General features: G+C 36.1%; 1 protein-coding gene across 1 annotated transcript in view; it reads left to right on the top strand.

Annotated features, from left to right (window-relative positions):
- The first annotated feature begins 119 nt into the window (after positions 1 to 119).
- The window catches only part of MED13L (mediator complex subunit 13L), a 288476-nt gene continuing 268763 nt past the window's right edge, over positions 120 to 19832 (top strand). Inside the window, 1 exon segment of the mRNA XM_034638836.1 lies at positions 120 to 191. Coding sequence (XP_034494727.1) covers positions 120 to 191 — 72 coding nt within the window.

Here is a 19832-nt window from a genome sequence, read left to right as displayed (position 1 = left end):
GGCGGCGGCGGCGGCCCGGCCGCCTCGCGCTCCCCGGCGAGGCGCCGCCGCCCGGCCCGGCCTCGTCGGACGCCTCGCTCAGACATGCCCCGCTCTGGCGGCCGGGCTCGCGGAGGATCATGACTGCGGCAGCGAACTGGGTGGCGAACGGGGCGAGCCTGGAGGATTGTCACTCCAACCTCTTCTCGCTGGTGAGTAGCCGGGCTGCGGGGAGGGGGGGTTGAGCCGGGGGGGGGGTCCCCGACCTCCGCCGCCGACCAACTTTCTCCTCCCGCCGCCGGGACTTCGCCCCTCCCTCGCCTCTCCCCGCCGTTCGCCTCTCGCCGATTCTCCCCCTTTTGGATCGTCTCTCCCTCGCCTTGGATCCCATCCAGTGTTTATTTGGCTCTTTAAAAATCATTTGTGAGCGCGGCGCTCGGCGTGGAATTTGCATGTGGAAGTCTCAAAGCTGCGGATTCTGGGTCGCACTTCGAACGCCCACCCTCTGTTGCAATCACACCCCCCTTCCCCTCCCCTTTTCCCCCTTTTTTTCCTAAATGTGGAAGGCTTTGCCTTGTGCTGCCCGCGCCCGCGGTAAGCAGCCTTTTCCCCCCTTGTCGGATCGGCTGCCCGCCCGCCCGCCTTTTGAATTTTTTTTTTTTATAAATTCCATAATGACACCTGCAATTTCGCCCGAAAACAGTTGATTGAATGTGATTGTGTCAGTAAAGGACTCGTGCACCCGAAGCTCCCGCGATTGTAAACATCGACAGCCGCCTGCCTCTCGGGGCTTACTACGCTGGAGAGCCGTAAAGCCATTGCACGGAGCCGACGGAAGGTGGAGAAGGCTTTTTCTTCTTTCTCTCCTCCTGTGTCTTTTAAAAACTGTTTTCTCTATCCTAACAACGAATCCACACACACACACAAAAGCAACAAGCTGGGCGGTTTGATAACATCGCTTTTATCTGCCTTCGCCTTTCTCGCGCTCTCTCTCTGATAATTGACAACTTTTCCTTCGGATTTGAATCGCCTGCCTTAATCTTGAAGCAGTTAGGGTGTCAATTGTTCTCCTGGAAGCCTGGCACCCGACGACGACGTCTAGATTCATCGAAATTAAAAATGTATAGGGCTCCAGCAACTCTTTCCTGGCGGTGGCAGTGACATTTGGTGGTAAATGCCATCTTTGCTTTTTATTGGGTCGTATTACCTAGCTCTGAAAACATTCACCTTGTTAAACCTGGCGTTTAGGCTAATAATTGCAGTGCGTGGTCTTTAAATATGTGCTTTGTGCATGAGTTACTGTATGTATAGCTATGTGCCCGGGAGACTACGAATTTGTTTAAATATTGAGCAAAGATTTGTAAACAGATGTAAGGCAATTATGTTTCAAGCGTAGAATATAATTGGAAAATTGGCTGAACGGTTTGTTTAATTTAGCCTTTAAAAAAAACCCAACTTATTTTAAGTTATGTACCCTTTTTGGGGGGACTGCCTTTGGAGAGCAAGCATTTTGGAAATTGTTTTCTGTAACCTCTGCAGTAGATAGAAGCATTATTTCCTTTTAATCCTTGTTTACAATTACACTGGATAAATAATTTAGTGTTCAAATTGTAATTAGTTACATTTAATTATGGGTAGGCATAGATGCTTTTTTTTTTTTCCTTTTAGACTAGTGGAGAAATACACATTCTTGCCAACTTTTCAAATGGAAGTGCTATTTTATTAAATATTTCCTTATGCAGATAGAAAACATCAAAACACGTGATTTTTTACCCACAAAGATAGAGTGACATAATATCTGTGCTTTCACCATAGTATATACATCAGGTCAGTTTTTTCTTCCAACATTTTTATTTAGGTATTTAATCTTAAAATTCAGTTATAAGTTTCAATTCTTCCTTTTGTACTGTGAGAATTTTCCCTTGATCTTTTGACATATGGAAATAGAATTCATTTTGCCTCCTCTTTTCTCTCCCCCAGAATATCATTTAGTATCAGATTCAGAGACTTTAATAGGTTAGCAAACATATTGATTAAGGGGTATTTAAAATGGTTTTTGTTTGGTGGCTGGTGACCACATTGACACTTTAACAGGTAATTAAAATAACCAAGTAGACCAATATTAGTGAGGAGAGAGCCCCGAAATTACCATATATCATTCTGACTGGTAATGACTTTGTGTATATGTGGCTAATTTATATACAGTAGATTGTATAGACCAATATATATTATATATATATAGATATATATTTATATGTGTAGCCAGCCTTTAAGATATATCATTTCTTTTATCTTTTTTTTTTTTTTTTTTTTTTTAAAGCTCAAGTAGGGATGATAATGTTAAAGAGATAAGATGCTTGAGATTCTTTTGGAGAAACAAGCAATTTTATAGGTGAGGTTTTGTGTTTTATGACCGACTAGAGGTTTGTACTTTGGGTATTTCCTCAACCTTTTTGAACTGGGAATTGAGTGTGTGTGTGTGTGTGTGTGTGTGTGTGTGTGTAGGATTACTCATTAGGTGGCAACTTTGAAATGCAGAACTGAAGAAATTCATGGGTTGACATTTTTTTTTCTTAAAGGACTGTAGAATGTCTACATTCTCTTGTATGTGGAGGGTGGATAAGGTGCTATTTTTTTTTTTAATTGAGAATCAGTTAAAAAACTTCAGATAATGTAAAGTTCTCATTCCAAATGAAGAGTTTTCCTTCAAAATCAGATACAGCAGGAACCTAGAATATTAAAAATATGTTGTCTAAAGTACATTGTATAGAATAGTTAATTCCAAAGGAGATAAAACCATCACCTGTTTAAAATAAAGCATGTATTACAAGAATTCTTATGTGCTTAATAATAGCATGTATTTTTCTTTTTGGCCTGCAGTTTTTTTGAGCAGAGAAAAGTATTGTTTATAGAGAATTTACCTAGATACTCATATTAATGTGGATTGAAATATAAACTAGAGATTAAAGTTCTGTACCACACTAATGATCCACCCACTTTGTATTACCTTGAAGTGTTCATTATGGCTTAGCAAAAGTAGATTGTGCAATCAACTGCCTTAAGACTTTTGTTAGTTCTTGTTTTGCTTTCTGATTTTCTACTGCATGGTATCAGATTCCCCAAATTCTGTCACCCCCCCTCCCCACTTCCTAAGGTAAAAAATGCGCTTGTATGTGTATGATATGGGTGATCGTATGTATTTCTTATTCTTGCTGCTGTGAGATTCATAGCTCCTGCATTAAGTACATGCTTTGCTGTTACCTTTGTGACTCAAAACTGTTTTCTCATGCTGTTCATCACAATCCTGGGAGACTCTTGTTATAAATTCACTCAGTTATAGTTCAGTTAAGTGTGTTAAATCTTGTCTTTTTGGAAAGTGTTACAGTGCACCCTGTGGTGTGTCAACTCACCCTTGAGGGAAGACATAATTTCCAGATAGAAATATTTCTTTAGTTTTGTTTCTCTATTGAGATCAGATGGAGGAAAGTGATTTTGCGTTCTTTAACTAGATTTAAGTATATACTCTTCAAGATGGGGCGATCTAATTCTTAAGTATGTGTGTTCCACCTTCACATTGTTTTATTTGCTTAGAATCTTTCTGACTATGGGGTAACTAGGTGATGACAACAAATTCTCCCTCCCTGAATTGAAACACATATGCATATTAGTACATACTTCCTATGAAGGACCATTAATTCTGTATATGCAGCTTTAAGGTGATCTGTTGTTGACCTGTTCTCTCTTTTTTCTTAAGAGGTTTATATTTTTGCAGAGAGGGAAGATAGTTGTAAATATAGAAACTTTGGGATCTATTCTTTTGAGATGGAACCAAATGGGGAGAGCTTTAAGTTGAAAATGAGCAAAAGGGAATGATTTCTCTCATCTTCTCAAGTGCCAAAATACATACACAGGGTATTTTTTCATCCCAATTGCCAATTATAGTATTTAAACCTAAAGCATCATTTTACAGGATGGTTTATTTTCTTTAATGAAAATATTTATAATTTGGTAGTGTATGTTTTCTCTTTAGCATTTTGTTGTTAGTAGCACATGGTGTTACAGTATTTATATATTTTTAATAGCAATAATTGCCACCCGGTAATAGTTGCCATATTAACCTCCAATTGCTAGTAAATATTTTTAAGTACATAATAGACAGCAATTTAAGGCATAGTGTAGCAGTTTACTGGACCGTTTTAAAGAGCCATTTGTACGTGTGATGAGTTCATAATTTTAAAGAGAAAATAATATACCTAAGACTTGCATGCTGCAAAATAATGTTGCTGTGTTACTGCTTGAAGTGCTCATTGAGAGGAAGTTAGGTTGGGACTCTTTCTTCTTCTTTGTGAGAAGGACGGCCTGGGGTTGCCTTTAGGACTATAAGTGTTTATTGAATTATCCCAGTTGCTTATATAGCTTAGCATTTTCTTTGGAATGTTTTGGTCATTTTTTTCATGATTGTATTAGGTATTTATTTGGAAAAAAGACCTCTTAAGGCATTCTTTTAAGTAACATTAAGTTATAGTAGTGGATTATATTAATTAGGTATGTAAAAATGGATTCATCTTTTTTTGTTCACTGTTAATTTAGCCTTGTTAATTGTGAGTTAATTGTATTCATCAAACACTTTCAGAGATCTCCTCTACTCTTGAGATTAATAAAGAAGATACTCTGTCACCAGTTTGTACTATACGCTATAAATTAAGACAACCATTTGCAAAAGATAGGTACATTCTATACTTATGTTTGCCAGATTATTTAATATTGAGATGAAACTCAATAGTAAAAAGATTGCTTATCTGGATTTTTTTTTTAATGAATAGTTAGTACAACTGTCAGAAGTTTGATTTAGAGATAGACTAGGTATTTTTCTGAAATGATTTGACTTATTTTTGATAGAATAATAATGTTCCCTCCTTCAGTAGTAGAAGATACCACTGTGTTTTTTTTTTCTTCTGAAAGTGGGTGATGTTTCATAGAAACTAGCCAGTGAGAGAAATCAAAGTTTATGAAAATTAATAATATGTTTCCATATTGGGTATTATTATTACTGAAATGTGCATTGCAGGTATTTGTTAAAAATTGAGGAAAAAAACCTTTTTTTTTTTTTTTTAAAGATTTTATTTATTTATTCAACAGAGATAGAGACAGCCAGCGAGAGAGGGAACACAAGCAGGGGGAGTGGGAGAGGAAGAAGCAGGCTCATAGCGGAGGCCTGATGTGGGGCTTGATCCCATAACGCCGGGATCATGCCCTGAGCTGAAGGCAGACGCTTAACCGCTGTGCCACCCAGGCGCCCCGAGAAAAAAACTTTCTGCAACATTGTTATTGGTGCCATTTATTTAAAATGTACTGTGTGCTAATCTGCTTTATAAACTATTTGTGTTGCATAGTGTTGGCCACCAGAATTCCTATTTTGTTTTTTTTTAAACATTCCTATTTTGAGAAATAATATTTAATGAATTGCAAAGTGAAGTAATTAGGTAGCCTAAAAATGTGCTGTGACGTATGGTTAAAAAACATTCACACACATACGCATACGCATACGCTTGTTTCATAGGACTTGCTTAGAGTTTTGGAACTAATCAATATTTGTAAATGTGTTCTTGGAATTTAGAACTTTTTTTCCCTTTTGAATCATTTAACTTCTTTCTGATACTGTTCAGATAATTTCCTTTTATAGTATGTGCTTTCATTGTTTATTTGAAAGATTTGAAGGTGTTAGCTTTGTTCTGTTGGGGGAATTCACTTCATTACATAGGGGAGATGATTTTCCATTAATCTTGGTAAATATTAACATAAACGAGGAATTGTAAATGCAGACTCATTTGCATGAATGAAATATGTATGCATGCCCAATTTTTGTTTAGTATAAGGTCACTTATGTACATTAACATAGTTTTCTGTCATTTCTTATTTGATATAAAATTTTTAAATTCATTTAAAATGTTGTGGTTGGTGTTTATTTCCGACAGTTCCCTTACTCTACTACAGTGTTTTTATTCTTTAATTTAAAAAATCATTTGTACTATAGATTAGATTTTATCCCCGTAAATTGGCTATCATAGTCTTCTTTTAGGAGTGGCTGTTTTGCTTGCATTTGTGTTGCATGCTTTAGTTATGTTTGTTGGAATAAAGTTGTTTTCCTTTTTTGAGCTAATAAAATGTCTTTCAGAGTACATTTGGATTCGATTCTGGAAAAAAAGAAGAAAGATGACTTTTTATTTTTCTTTCTTTCTAGATGAGAATTAGGAGAATCAGTTGTGTCCAAGGGAAAATGTTATGTCATTGGCATCTCCATACTCTGGTTTATTATGTATATTTCTGAATGTTTATTTTCTTATTCTTGGTGAATTGTGGTAGAATCCTATTAAAACTGTATTTTTACTACTGTGAAATAGCGCAGAGCCCTGGTTGACAGCTTTCTACATTTTGTACTTTTTCCAGTACAGTGAAATTCCATTACTGTTGAAGGAACCTCCTGAGTTGATTGTATTAAAATTTCATTTGTGTCTTTATTTTGCATAGTTTAGATTTGTAACTTTAACTTAAGAAATGGAAAGGGGAAGATAAAGAGAATTAGGTAAACTTGCAGGTAAATATTCTTTTCTCATTCATCACTAGATCTCATTACTGTAATAGTTGAGTCATAATTTGTTCTAAATCACTGCATCAGTTAGATACATTTTAAGACATTTGATGTTTAAATTTGAGGAAATGATTTATATAATAAATAATTGTGAATAGAATTTTTATAATATTGAATGGGAATTTCAAAGATTGATCATCTAAAAGGGTATATTAAATTGCATGAAAACTGTTTTGATTTTATTTTCCCCCCAGAGGGCATTGATAAGTTCTGAGGAAGTATTTTTGTGTAAGACACATGAAGCTTCCTCATAGAGTTCTACATTATTTCATTAAATAGAAAAGATGATTAAATCCATCTGGGTTTAATTTGAGAGCTAATAAGTAGAGTATTCAAAAGAGTATAATTGGTGTGAAAAACATTTTGTGTTGGCAATTCTCATGATTGAATTTTAATGTCCTACAGAGAAACAGGGAAAAACATATGTATATCTAACTCAGGAACCAGCTCCTAGTTTTTTTTTCTTTTTAAATTATTTTTTATTTTTTTGCATGTGTATATGTGCCTAGCACAATCCTACTCATCCTTTAAGTAGGTCAAATATCACCTCCTCTGTGAAGCTTTCCCTGACTCTCACTGGCAGAACTAGTCACTCTTGCTCCGTGTATGTACCTTCTTCTATGTACCTGTGATAAGCACATGAAGTTTTGTAGGGCAGTGACCCTGTCTGTATCATCTTTGCATTCTCTTTAATAGTTAGGCCTTCATTAACTGTTTGTTGAATGAATGAATTACTCTTTAATAGTTAGGCCTTCATTAACTGTTTGTTGAATGAATGAATTACTGGACAGCTATTCTCTTCTCTTATTCCTAAGGGAGTTCTCATTGCTCATTTAGGTCCTGATCACAATTATGTTGTTTTTCTGTGAACTTATTTAGATTTGTAGCTCTGTATTCTGAATATATATTTTCTAGGCCATATGTACTGTGGCTTGGTAATATTTCGTATTTCAGGTGAGTTCTAACCTTTTTAAAAGAGAATTCCAACTGATCAAGAGATGTGTACTTATCATACATCAAAGGCATAAGAATTTAGTTAGTATTTAGTTTTCTGTAGTGTGGTAGGCGGCCTATAGATTTTGGAACCCGTTGGAGATTTTGTTTGGGGCTTGATCTAGAATTCCTTCATTTTCATTCTTTAAGGTGTACGGTAGGGCTTTTGCTCAGCCTTCAGTTTAGGATTACTTTTCATGAGCCCAGCATAATGGGCAGTGAATGGTAATGGGGAAAATTGAGTGGTATTCACAATTTTTATTAGTGACTAGTCAGATCAGGTTGGTTGCTTTATGGTTATGTGCCTCAGTTTCTCCTTCAGTAAACTTGATGGAAATAGGGAGGGCAGGAAATACAAAAGATCATTTCTGAGTACCTTTTAAGGAGAGACTAGAGAATGTTTTTTAATAGGTAGATTTCTAACAAATTACAACTCAAGTCAGAGAGTAGCCCTAGGCAGTTCACTAGGAAGTTGCAATGGCAAAATTAGTTGTTTTAAGTATGGCAGTTATGTGATATTTGTACTTGTTTTAGGGGAGCAAGAGATTAAATTGTTCTTGTATCTTTCCTCATAAATAAGCCATTATTGAGAAGAAAAACTTGAATTTTATCTTAGGATGTTCCAGTTTTTCATTTGTATATATGATTCACAGTTGTGTGGTTGTGTCTTTAATATGCTGAGTGATTTTGCTGTACCAACCCTAAGCTATGGCTGGCTGAGCGTGGAAATTGAACTGTGGCTCTTATTTGGTAGTTTAAGCTATTAATTCCTTGGCAGCTCCATAGTGCTCTTTGAACTTTAAATAGCAGTTCTATTAACATTTTGAGATTTGTCTCAGGGAACGTCAGAAATAGTACTTAATAAATATCTTTTTCTTCTTAAAGACTAAATCATGTTTTAGTCTGACACACATGTCACAACCCTTACTATGTTTTGAACAAAGTATATATTCTCAACTACTGGCTAATTTCTATTTTCCATTTAATACAGCAACATCTAAAAATATTGTTTAGACCTTGTTGAAGGAGTGAATTCCCCCACCCCCAGCTGTAGTTTTTGTATTAGTCAAGTGGAATATGAATGAAGTCCTAAGTTTTTATCCAGAGGTGTAGAATTTTACATGTAGGTGTTCCTCAGCATTCTAAAATATTTAAAAAAAAGTAATTTCTTGAGGTTTTTTTCCATGTAAAGACTTAGCCTTCTGTTGCTACAAATGATTGTTAGCTTATTTATGTTGTGTTGTACTTGATTACTTGTGTTATTTATGGCAACGTTTTTATGGGAATGAACTTGTATTTATTTTTCCTGTTCAGAACATTGGGAGCACCTTTCCTCTGACTGTATAGTGCTGGCAATCAGAGCAGGCACTCCCTAAAAACCCTTCTTGGCCGCAGTCCGGGGGGAGTGAGGACAGCCCAGCACCTAGGCCAGTTTCTAGGTCTTGGAGAGAGGATTGCTATCAGAAAGAGAGGCTTGAAGAGGTATTGAGAGGTGCAGATTGCGCCCCCCACCTCCCCACCATGGGAAGAATTTTCCCTTCCCCTCCTGCTTCCTCTTTGATACATTTTTATTAAAACTTTGAGAATAGTGGCAGGCCCTCTGATGTCATCAGGAAAAGATTTTTGTATTTCTTTGTCCTTTAGCTCTTCCCTTACCTTTTTTCCTTCGCTCACCGCCAGAGATAAGGTTTCTGCTTGTTATTTTGTGTGGTAAATTAGGACTTCTGAGCCCTAATGAAATGAAAAAGAGAATTGGGTGTGAGATTGGATGGGGTAGCCAATAAACTACTCTTTAGAAATGTTAATTTCTTATATGTTATATTTGTGAAATTTAGGACTTACAGAATTCATTTTTGAATAATGTATATACATCAGTAGTGATTAAAATCTTGCTTGGGCTTATAAAAGGGCTAATGCTTTGATATGTGGGAAAAAAGACCTACATGTGCTATTTAATTTCTAGGATGCTATCTTATAAGTGCAGAGGAAGAGCATCACTAACGGATAGCATAGGACTTTGTAGCTAGAAAAACTTGGAAGAGGAGTTTTAAACGGATCTTGAAGGAATTGCTAGAGAGGAGTGGAAAGGACATTCTTTGGAAGCTCAGTTGACAACTCTGAGTCTGTCCTTGAGAATATTTACTGAAGTATGTAGGAGAACACTTCTGATTTATGGTCTTGGTTCTTGGTTTCCTTTTAAAAAATTACAAAATGTTGAAATCTGGGGTGCTCGGTGGCTCATCCGGTTAAGCATCTGCCTTCAGCTCAGGTCATGATCTCAGGGTCCTGGGATTGAGCCCCATTTCGGGCTCCCTGCTCAGTGGGGAGTCTGCTTCTCTCCCTCCCCCCCTCCCCCCGCTGTGCTCTTTCTCTCAAATAAATAAATAAATAAATAAATAACGTCTTAAAAAACTTATTGAAATCTAATTTTTGTTAGGTGGAAAATCTGAAGTGTGGGCAGGCCAATTTGGATTAAGAAATGGTGATGTTAAAATAATCAGTTTTCTAAAATAATTCCGTTCTGAACTTTAAAAAAAACACAGTGCTATATTACGCAAAATGCTAATGACTAAAGTGACAAATATTTCAGAAACTGGACAGACGTGCATCTTAAATGAGCAGATGGGATATGAAACTAAAAGCAGGGGATAATCCAAGATGATATAGAAACTATTATGAGAAATGAATTGAGGAAAAACAAGTATGTTAAATGGTATTACATTTAATAATGTGTTTAAAAGCCTTTCTAGGATTGCTCTCTTACATAGACAAACTAGAATTGTTGAACTGTGTAACCCATCCTCCTTTAAATTTTGTGCATTTAAAACAAAATTAGATTTCGGTCCAGGATTACTTCTCATGAAGCCTAGATGTTTAAGTCATGAATGTATGTGTTATATGTGCTTTACAGTCAACTATAATTTGCTTTCTCTGCAATAAAAATAAAGAGAATAATCATGATTTTTGGAGGCATTCATAGTGGACTTTGAAGGGAAGAGGTAGGGAGTGGAAGATGAGGAAGTTTGCTATTTGGATGGCTGGGTTCTTCATTGAAATCATTACATTTGACTGTTGAGGGTAGACTCTGGATTCTGGTGGGTTGCAGAATGAATGAATGGTACTTTTCAGCTGAAGAGGCTTGATTGTGAGGCATGCAGGGATTTGGGAGTGGGGAGGAAAGGAGACTGAAAGGTAGATTGAAGGAAATTTTTTAGAATGCAAGAGCCTCATTTGTGTTTGTGGACTTAGCAACAATAGTTGAGGGGCAGAAAGAAAGATGGAAGATAGAAGGAAAGTTGTTAGTTGATGAAAGGAGTCTGGTGGGAGTTGGTAGCAAGAACCCAGGTGATGTCTGGGGTTTGTGCTAGAAGAGGGTAAGACCCCTCAAATCAAAGATGTGAGGATGTAAGATTTGACTGAGTGTAAAGGAAGAGAGGACAATCTTCCTTTTTTTTTTCCCCCAAATTCAAAGATTAAATATATTGAGCTTGAGCCTAAATAAATTTTAAAAAAGTAGCTAAAATTTTTACATTTTACTTGATGTGCTTGTTGTAATTAACCATCTTTATTTTTTTTATTTTCCTTCAGTGGTCATTTTAAGTAGGTCAGATGTTATCTTCTTAATTTGTACACTTCAGAATCATAAAGCTAATTCTGAGATAGTTATACTAGAATCAACACACATCTGCCCAAATGAGAAGTGCTCTTCAAAGTAAGCCTCCTTGAAATGTATCAAGTATCAGTGCCCTTGTCCATATTTTTCTGGTTCTTTTCCTTTGGAATTGCTTTTAGAGTTTAGTCAGCCACTCCAGAAAATCTTATTTTAAAGGATGCCTCTTTGGTCAATGTCTTTTCTTCTCTCTTTGTAGTTTACTGTGTTCTGCTTTTTGCTCTAAATTGTTGCCCAAGTCAGCAGTTTAGTACCTTATGATGGGGTTCTTACTGACGCTGAGCAAACACCCTGGGAAGAATTCTGCTTTTGGATATATGGCATACATACATTGTAGATGTGTGCCAAGAATTCCTGCCCTGTTCGTATACAGCTGCCTCCCAGGTTCTGAGTCTAGTGGTTCAATGTATTTTGTTTTCAGACAGTTTCAGTGAAGGTGAATTTAGTGGCATATTAATTGGTAAGACTGGATATCGGGACAAATTAAGTAGAGGTGGGATTTTTGCTTTTTGGGGACCAAGGCAAATTATAAAGGAGTAGAATTGAATAGAATTGTAAAGTTGTACCTTGTCTGTCTAGCAAAGGTCAAATACCATCCTGAGGTCCATTTTTAGTGAGACTGAAGTAATCATTAAGAAAAGCCTTGGGATAAAAAAAAAAAAAAAAACCTATCGAGATAATCTCTGAAGATTTTAGCAGAAAGTTTGAGACTAAAGTTTTTACCTTGGCTTTTACTGTTGGTTTACTCATTTGAGACTACCTAGTAAGCCATCTCGTATTTCATAAATGCTCTCTAGCAATTCTTCACTGGTGAAGATTAGGACAGATAGCACTCATATGTATTAGGAATTTCACTTTTTTGTGGTCTGCCTTACAGTTCAGTGGAGGGGAGGTGTAGAGGGTACTTTAATAGTCATGCCTGTATTAGTTGTTTGGATTCAAGTTGCAGTGGCAAGTATTTTCTATTTTGGATTCAGGAATATAATGAAATTTTTCTCAGTTAGCTTTATTTTTATGTTCTTCAGATTACATGGATGAGTTTATTTATAATTCTCTGTTTAAGTTCTTTTCACATTAAAAAAAAGGATTTTAGGGGTGCCTGGGTGGCTAAGTTGGTAAAGTGTCGGACTCTTGATTTCGGCTCAGGTCATGATCTCAGGGTTGTGAGATTGAGCCCCATGTGGGGTTCGTCCTGTGTGTGGAGCCTGCTTAAGATTTTCTCTCCCTCTCCCTCTCCTCCTCCCTCCCCCCTCTAAAAAAAAAAAGCAAACAAAAACAAAACGCAATTGAAGTCCTTTCAAAAAATGTGGTGTTATAATCTTAGGGCTATAGATATTTTAGGAACATTTAGTTACATGGTAATTATTTTCAACAACAACAGGCACTTTTTAATTTTACAGATTTATAAAGCACCTGAGCAGTTTAACATTTAGAAGTTATATCAGAGCATAAATCTACATCCCAGCTGCTGAAGACTGTAAATATTTATCTTTTCAAATATAAGTTCTTGACTAAACTTTACTTACTAAAAACATTTTTTAAAGTATGTTGGTTTACATACAAAATGTAATCATCTGTGTGGATTGAATCAAGTGTCCTGATCCCAAATAGATTAAAGTCATTATGTGTCTATAAATTACTTGAGAGAGATATGTATGAAAATGATATTTTGTTGCTGTTTGGTGATACCATGGTGAAACTGAGCTTTGTAACCCAGACAGATGGTGCTATTCTTGAATCTGTCTGCAAGATCCTATAACATTTAATTAAACAGTGGAATGATTCTCATGAGAACTCATATTTTGATATGTTTAAGCTAATAAACTGGCTACTTTGGTAAATTTTATAAATTTGAGCTGAAAAAGAAGTATTTACTTGTTCTTAGGAAAGTTTTCTACTGACTCTATTAAGGTAAATAGCTTGTTTTGGTAGTTTATTTGGTAATCTCAAGGAATATCTAGATGGAAAAATGAGTGAAACTCACTAAGGGAGGCACTTATCTTCTAAAGGAGCTTTTAGTTTGTTGCCAAACTTTCTCATATGGTAGGTGTGATACACTGTTAAGAATCCAAGGAGCTGACTTTAACGTATTCCAGAAACTCTGAGAAATTTGGTGATATATGTTAACATTCATTTTAGAAAATAACTATTGATTTAGATTCCTGTGATCCACCTTACATTTTAATATTGGAATTGAAAGTAGAAATGTTTTAAACTGCTCAACCTAGTTTTAATAAATTTTGTGGCTAGAACTTTGTAGAAGTTTGATTTCAGTGGTAATGTATGGTTGAGATGAATAAGTTTGTCAATTACATAAATAAAACTTAAGTCATCCAACAACATTTCTGGACATCCTTGTCAATTATTATTTCATTAGATAAATTTTTTATTTAATGCCTAATCTTTAATAGAGGGGAGACAAGACTGAAAGATGGTGTTCGATGCCAGATTGGATGGCATGAAGAAGCTGTAAGTTTATTCTGTATGCACCGAGGGAATGCCTGAAGGGTTTTAAGGAGGATAATAACATGATCAGATTTATGTTTCCGAGAGAAAACTCATGTGGGCTCTGTGGAGCGTAGATTGTAATAGGGAGAAACCAAAGGCAGAGAGAAGGCTCCTGAGTAGTCTAGATGTGAGAAATCATGCAGGGTTAGTAGGAGTGGAAAGAGATAAATGGATCAAGTGATACTGTGGAGGTACAACTGTTAAGTCCTACAGAACTCAAAAAGTTTTAAAATTAATTATGGACAGGATCTTGGGGCAAAAAGGCAGGGGATAGTGGAAAAAAAAGTAAAAACAAACATTAGCATCTATAACCTGCCTGCTTTCAGGAAAGATTTGAGGCAGTGAGAAGATTTCTCTCTCAAGTTGAGAGATTTATAAGAGGAAGGAGGAGTGGAAAAAAAATGTGGGGAAGACCGGAGAAGGCAAGGCTAGTAGGGTGGATGGAAAAGGGCCTTTGGAGAGGTGTGGGTGTTGGTGGTGGTGGTTGGAGGTGGAATTAATATTTTGGCAGAGGAAGAGCTCATGAAACTTTGATGATCAGAAATGGGCATGGAGAAACCCTGACAGGAAGAAAGAAAATAGAGGTTGGGGTAGGGGGTAGTACCCTAACAGCAGTGGGCTTATTACATAGACTTTATTACGAAGAGCCTTTGTTTCTAATAGCAGTAAGCTCAGGAAGCAGATTACATATTTTCTCTGCAAATCTGTTTCGGGATGTTTTCATTGAGTTTTTTAGTTAAAGGTTTTGGTTACATTTCATATTGGTAGTATTTTTGGTAGGAGGAGGAAATAGACTTGTAACCCTGTTTTTCTTCTTGCCTTTGTGGAAATTGCCAATTTGTAGGAATTGGTGTAGTGGATAGAATAGAGAAGATATTTGTGAAGACTCCAAACAGTGTGTGTCTTTGGTACCTCTTCCTCATTCTAATTTAGAGTTCCTTTAAATTTTTATTCGTGGCATTCTGTTTTTGTTCCTCAGCACTTAGCTTTCTGATTGTACAGTATTTTTATAGGTATTCAGAGTGTGATTGTTATGCCATGTCATGTCTTTACCTCACATTTTGGGAAAAGTTTTCCCTTCCTCTGTCCGTCTCTGCTGGTGCCTCCATACTCCTTTCCCTTTTCAGCACATTCCTGGGCTCCCTGGGCTGTGGAGCCTTCGCTGCCTGTGCTGCATTTTTACTTGGCAGTGCCAGTTCTCAGTGAAAGCGCTACAATGTACATATGCACTTCAGAACTCTTTGATGTAATCTCCTTGGTGTGGTGGGGATCCTCTCCTGTTGTTCTGAGTGCACTTACTGGCGCAGCGTGTGCTATCCATTGTCAATTGGCTGTAATTCATTCAGCCTTCCCATGTGGGTAGATTTTTCACTTGGCTACCCTGAAGGTGGAGAGTTGGCTTTCTTGCAGTTGTCATTTTTCTTTAATTTCTCTCCAATGAGGTAGTAACTAATGAAATACAAAATATTTCCAAGAAATGTAACTTCCAAGAATTAAAACTATAAAAAATGAAAACAGTCCATTAGATCAAATTTACCCTAGCTCTTCCATTCTTGTTAATGTTCCCTTTTTGTGTATATAGAGGTAATCACAGTATAAATATAGTTCTTCATTCAGCTGAATTCACTCACACATTTTCCATGTGGTTACAGTTTTTTAGTTGATTTTAAAAGTTATGTATTTTATATATTTAATAAAAAATTATGTAATTAGTTTCCAATTGAAACAATATTCAAATAATAAAACATGAAGGTTCCCTGCCCCCATGGGGAGGTAACTACTAGTAGTTTAATTTCATCATTCCAGAGTTTTTCTTTTGCATATGTTTGTGAGCGTATATACACACGCAGTTTCAAAATTATTTTTATTAAATATGAGTACATAAAAGTAGTATGTATAAATCACATAGAATCTTCATGACACAGTGAACACCCATGTGCCTAATAATACCCTGAGTAAGAAAAAGAACATTTTATCGTTTACATAGTCCTGTACTGCCCTTCCCTTCCCATTCTTCCTTCTCCCTTCAGAGGTTAACGGTTATCCTGAATTTTATGTTTATCTTTCTGTATTTTTTTCTTTTATTTAAATAGGCTCTACGCCCAGTGTAGAGCCAGATACAGGGCTTGAACTCACAACCCTGAGATAAAGACCTGTGCTGAGATCAAGAGTCAGATGCTTACCCGACTGAGCCACCCAGGTGCCCCTATCTTTCTGTATTTTTTTTTTAATTTCTTACTTTATTTTATTTTAATTTTATTTTTTTAAGATTTTGTTTGTCAGAGAGAGAGAGCGAGAGTGAGCGCTCACAAGCAGGGGGATCGGCAGGCAGAGGGAGAGGCAGGCTCCCTTTTGAGTAAGGAGTCCGATTCCGGACTCCATCCCAGGACCCTGGGATTATGACCTGAGCCGAAGGCAGACGCCTAACTGGCTGAGCCACCCAGGTGTCCCTCTTTCTGTATTTTTAAAAAAGTTTTAATTATGTATGTTTAAGATGTGTATGTATATATAGTTTTGCATGTTTTTGAGTTTTTTATAAATGGAATATACTATATTCTTTTGCAACTTGCTTTTTTAGTTTAATACTACATTCTAACAATGTGGACTTATAATTCACTCCTACACCCATTTATGCATTCTGTTGATGATGGGTATATTTATAGTTTAAAAAATCATGGGGCATAATTCTCCAGCTTCTCCTGTAACATGCTTTCTCTGCTTAATACTGTCTGAAGATATGTTAAAGTCAGCAAATTTAGATACACCTCATTTTTTTCCTATGTGTTTTTTTAAACAGTTGGTATTCTGCATTATAGGATGGATGCACTATTGTTTGACCATCAGTTGTGAGAAACATCAGTTCACTTTTTTCCTCAATTAGTATGGTTATGCATTAAATTTTGATAGTTATAGCCATAAATTTTTTAAAAACGTGTCAGTTTACATTCCTGTGGGCAGTATATAAATGTCCATGTCTTCTGTCCTTGCCTCTAAGGAAACTTATTTAAATTTTTTCTACTCTGTGTAAGAAATATCTCAGTATTTTAGTTTTCAGTTATTTATCTCTAATGAGGTTATGAGCATCTTTTCGTACACATGGGTATGCATATTCTATGATTTTTCTTATTTTTTAAAATCATTTAATCTCTAAAAAGCCTTTTTGTTTTCCTGTTTAAAATTCTAGTCATTCAGTAATAGGAAACTGTATTTCAAGTCAGATCTTACTTGTTATACACATTGTTAGAGCTTTTGCTGTTCCTAAAAGTGCTTATTAAATGCTATAAACTGTCTAGTTGCTTGCCAGCTACATGCATTTCTCATCAGGGTCCTGATGAGGTAGTGCTGTTCCCGTTTTTCAGATAAAAAAACTGAGGCAAGAATTTTAAGTAATGTAACCAATGTCACACGCCAGAAGATGATGGAGCTGTCACTGACTTCAGAGCCTAAACGCACTTAACCAGTGTGTACGAATTGTATGCTCTTCTTTCTCCTATCTAAGTCCTTGAAGGGCTTCTATGAAGCTCCTCCTAGCCATTCCAAACATTATTGGTCTCTTTCTTTTCTGAACCTTTTAAAAATTAACAATGTAGACGATATAATATAGTGCAAGCATGAAGGTAGAAATCACTGGAGCATACAGATTTGCCTGAGATTAATGGAGTGATAATACAGTTTACATTTTTTTAAAGTTTCATTGGAGATTAATGGAGTAATAATACAGCTTAAATTTCTTCCCACAGATAAGGAGATAGATTTTTTTCTCTTAGACTGCTTTATTCCAAATTGAGGAATCATTTGGAAAATGAAAAAGTAGGATAGTTTATTGTTTTGATCGATGACTGGGGCAAGATAAAAACCTAGGTAACTGTGTAGTCTCAAAAAAAAAAAAAAAAACCCAAAACCAACAACTTACAGGGGCTCCTTGGTGGCTCAGTAGGTTAAGTATCCAACTCTTGATTTTGGCTCCAGAAATGATCTTGCAGTAGTGAGATTGAGCCCTGTGCTCAGCAGGAAGTCTGTTGGAGATCTCCCCCCCCAACACTTGTGTTCGCTCTCAAATAAATAAATCTTTTAAAAAATATTTGTCACCTCACTAAAGGTCTTTTAGTTTTAAAAAAATAAAAAAGCTAGAATGATCACATCAAAAATGACTTACTCTAGTACCATAATCATGTGTGTGTTAAAAACTAGACAAATAAACAAAATAGAAATTAATTTCTTTTTTTATATGTAAGCAGCCTGGAGGCAGGCATTTTAAGAACTGGTTTGTTTGCTTCTCAGTCATCAGGTGTCCCAGGCTTTTTCTTGTTACTCCCTCATTCTTAGTTTATCATAAGTAGTAGCGTATTGTCCAAGATGGTGGTTCAAACTCTAAAACTCTAGTCATCATGGTGGCATTGTAGATTGGAAGGAGTAGGAAAGGACACAAAAAAAATTAACTCAAAATTAACTCCTTCTTTTTAAGGAAACTTCCACTAAGTTCCTTATAACACTTCTAGCCATACTTGGGGAAGTGAGCCTGTTGTTTGCTTCAGTAACATAGATTGTATGTTACTGTGGAGGAAGGAGCCATTCATGTTTGGGTAGCTAAGTAACATGTCTGCTGTACAGAGAAAATGATAGAAATTACTGTTTATAGTCTGTTATTGCAGTTGGGCAAGAAATCATCCTAGTGTCACTAATGAACTTCATTAAATAGTTCAGTTCCCAGAAATTTCACAAGAGTTCTCTTTTAGTTAAGGTTAATAAATATAAATCATTAACCAGTGTTCTGATGTACTTAGGCATGGAAATAACTTTTTCAAAAACATTGCATACCTTCTAAAAGAGATTCATAGGGAGATGAGCAAGATGGTATTTTGACTGTATTAAAAATAGGTTTTTTTCTTTGAGAGATTTTTTTCATGAATTCATCCATTAGTACGTAAAGTTTTGATTATAGAGAATAATTTACAAACAATGAAGTGAAGCCATTTTAAGTAAGTACAGTTTCATGAGTTTTGACAAATGTATACCTATGTGAAACCACCACTGAAATCAACATAGAAAGCATCTGTGATGCACCCCCATCTCCAGATAACCACTATTCTGTTAGTATAGATTCATTTTGTCTTTTCTAGACTTTTTTTTCTTTTTTAATCAGTGGAATCGTACAGAATATAGTCATCTGTGCCAGGCTTCCTATTGTTTAAATAGGTTATTCTTTTTAATGCTAAGTTGTAATCTCTTATATTGATATACCACAGTTTGCTTCCTCATCCATTTATTGGTGATTATGAACTTTCTGTACTGGTTTTGTGTGGGACATATGTTTTTATTTCTGTAAATAGGAGTGCAGTTGCTCAATCGTGGGAAACATAGGGTTCACTTTATAAAGAACTGTTAAACTTTTACGATACAGTTGTATCATTTTACATTTCCACCAGTTATGTGAGAGTTCTAATTGTGATTCTGAGGTAAAAAAGGTTTTCTCTCATGATTTCTTTCTGAAGTTTTATAGTTCTAACTGTTAGGTTTAGGTCTGTGATCAAGTGATCCAGTTTGAGTTAATTTTCTTTTGTGGTATAAGGTAGGGGTTGAAATTCTTTCGGTATGTAGGTATCTTGTTGTTCTAGCATTATTTGTTGAAAAGACTGTGCTTTTCTCATTGAATTACCTTGGCGTCTCTGTCAAAAATCATTTGAATATATTGAATGAATGTGTCTATGTTTATGCATAAGTTTATTTCAGGATTAAAAAAATTTTTTTTTAAAGATTTTATTTATTTGACAGAGAGAGACAGCCAGTGAGAGAGGGAACATAGGCAGGGGGAGTGGGAGAGGAAGAAGCAGGCTCCCAGAGAAGGAGCCTGATGCGGGGCTTGATCCCAGAACGCTGGGATCACACCCTGAGCCGAAGGCAGACACTTAACAACTGCGCCACCCAGGCACCCCTATTTCTGGATTTTATATTCTGTCCTTTGATCTGTATGTCTCTTATGCCAATACCACACTATTATGATTCCTGAAATTTTATGTCTTTTTTTTTTTTTTT

This window comes from Ailuropoda melanoleuca, chromosome 12, assembly GCF_002007445.2.
Source record: "Ailuropoda melanoleuca isolate Jingjing chromosome 12, ASM200744v2, whole genome shotgun sequence".
In the NCBI taxonomy this organism is placed as follows: Eukaryota; Metazoa; Chordata; class Mammalia; order Carnivora; family Ursidae; genus Ailuropoda; species Ailuropoda melanoleuca.
The sequence above is the reverse complement of the archived record's forward strand: the minus strand, read 5'-3'. Positions and strand labels throughout refer to the sequence as shown.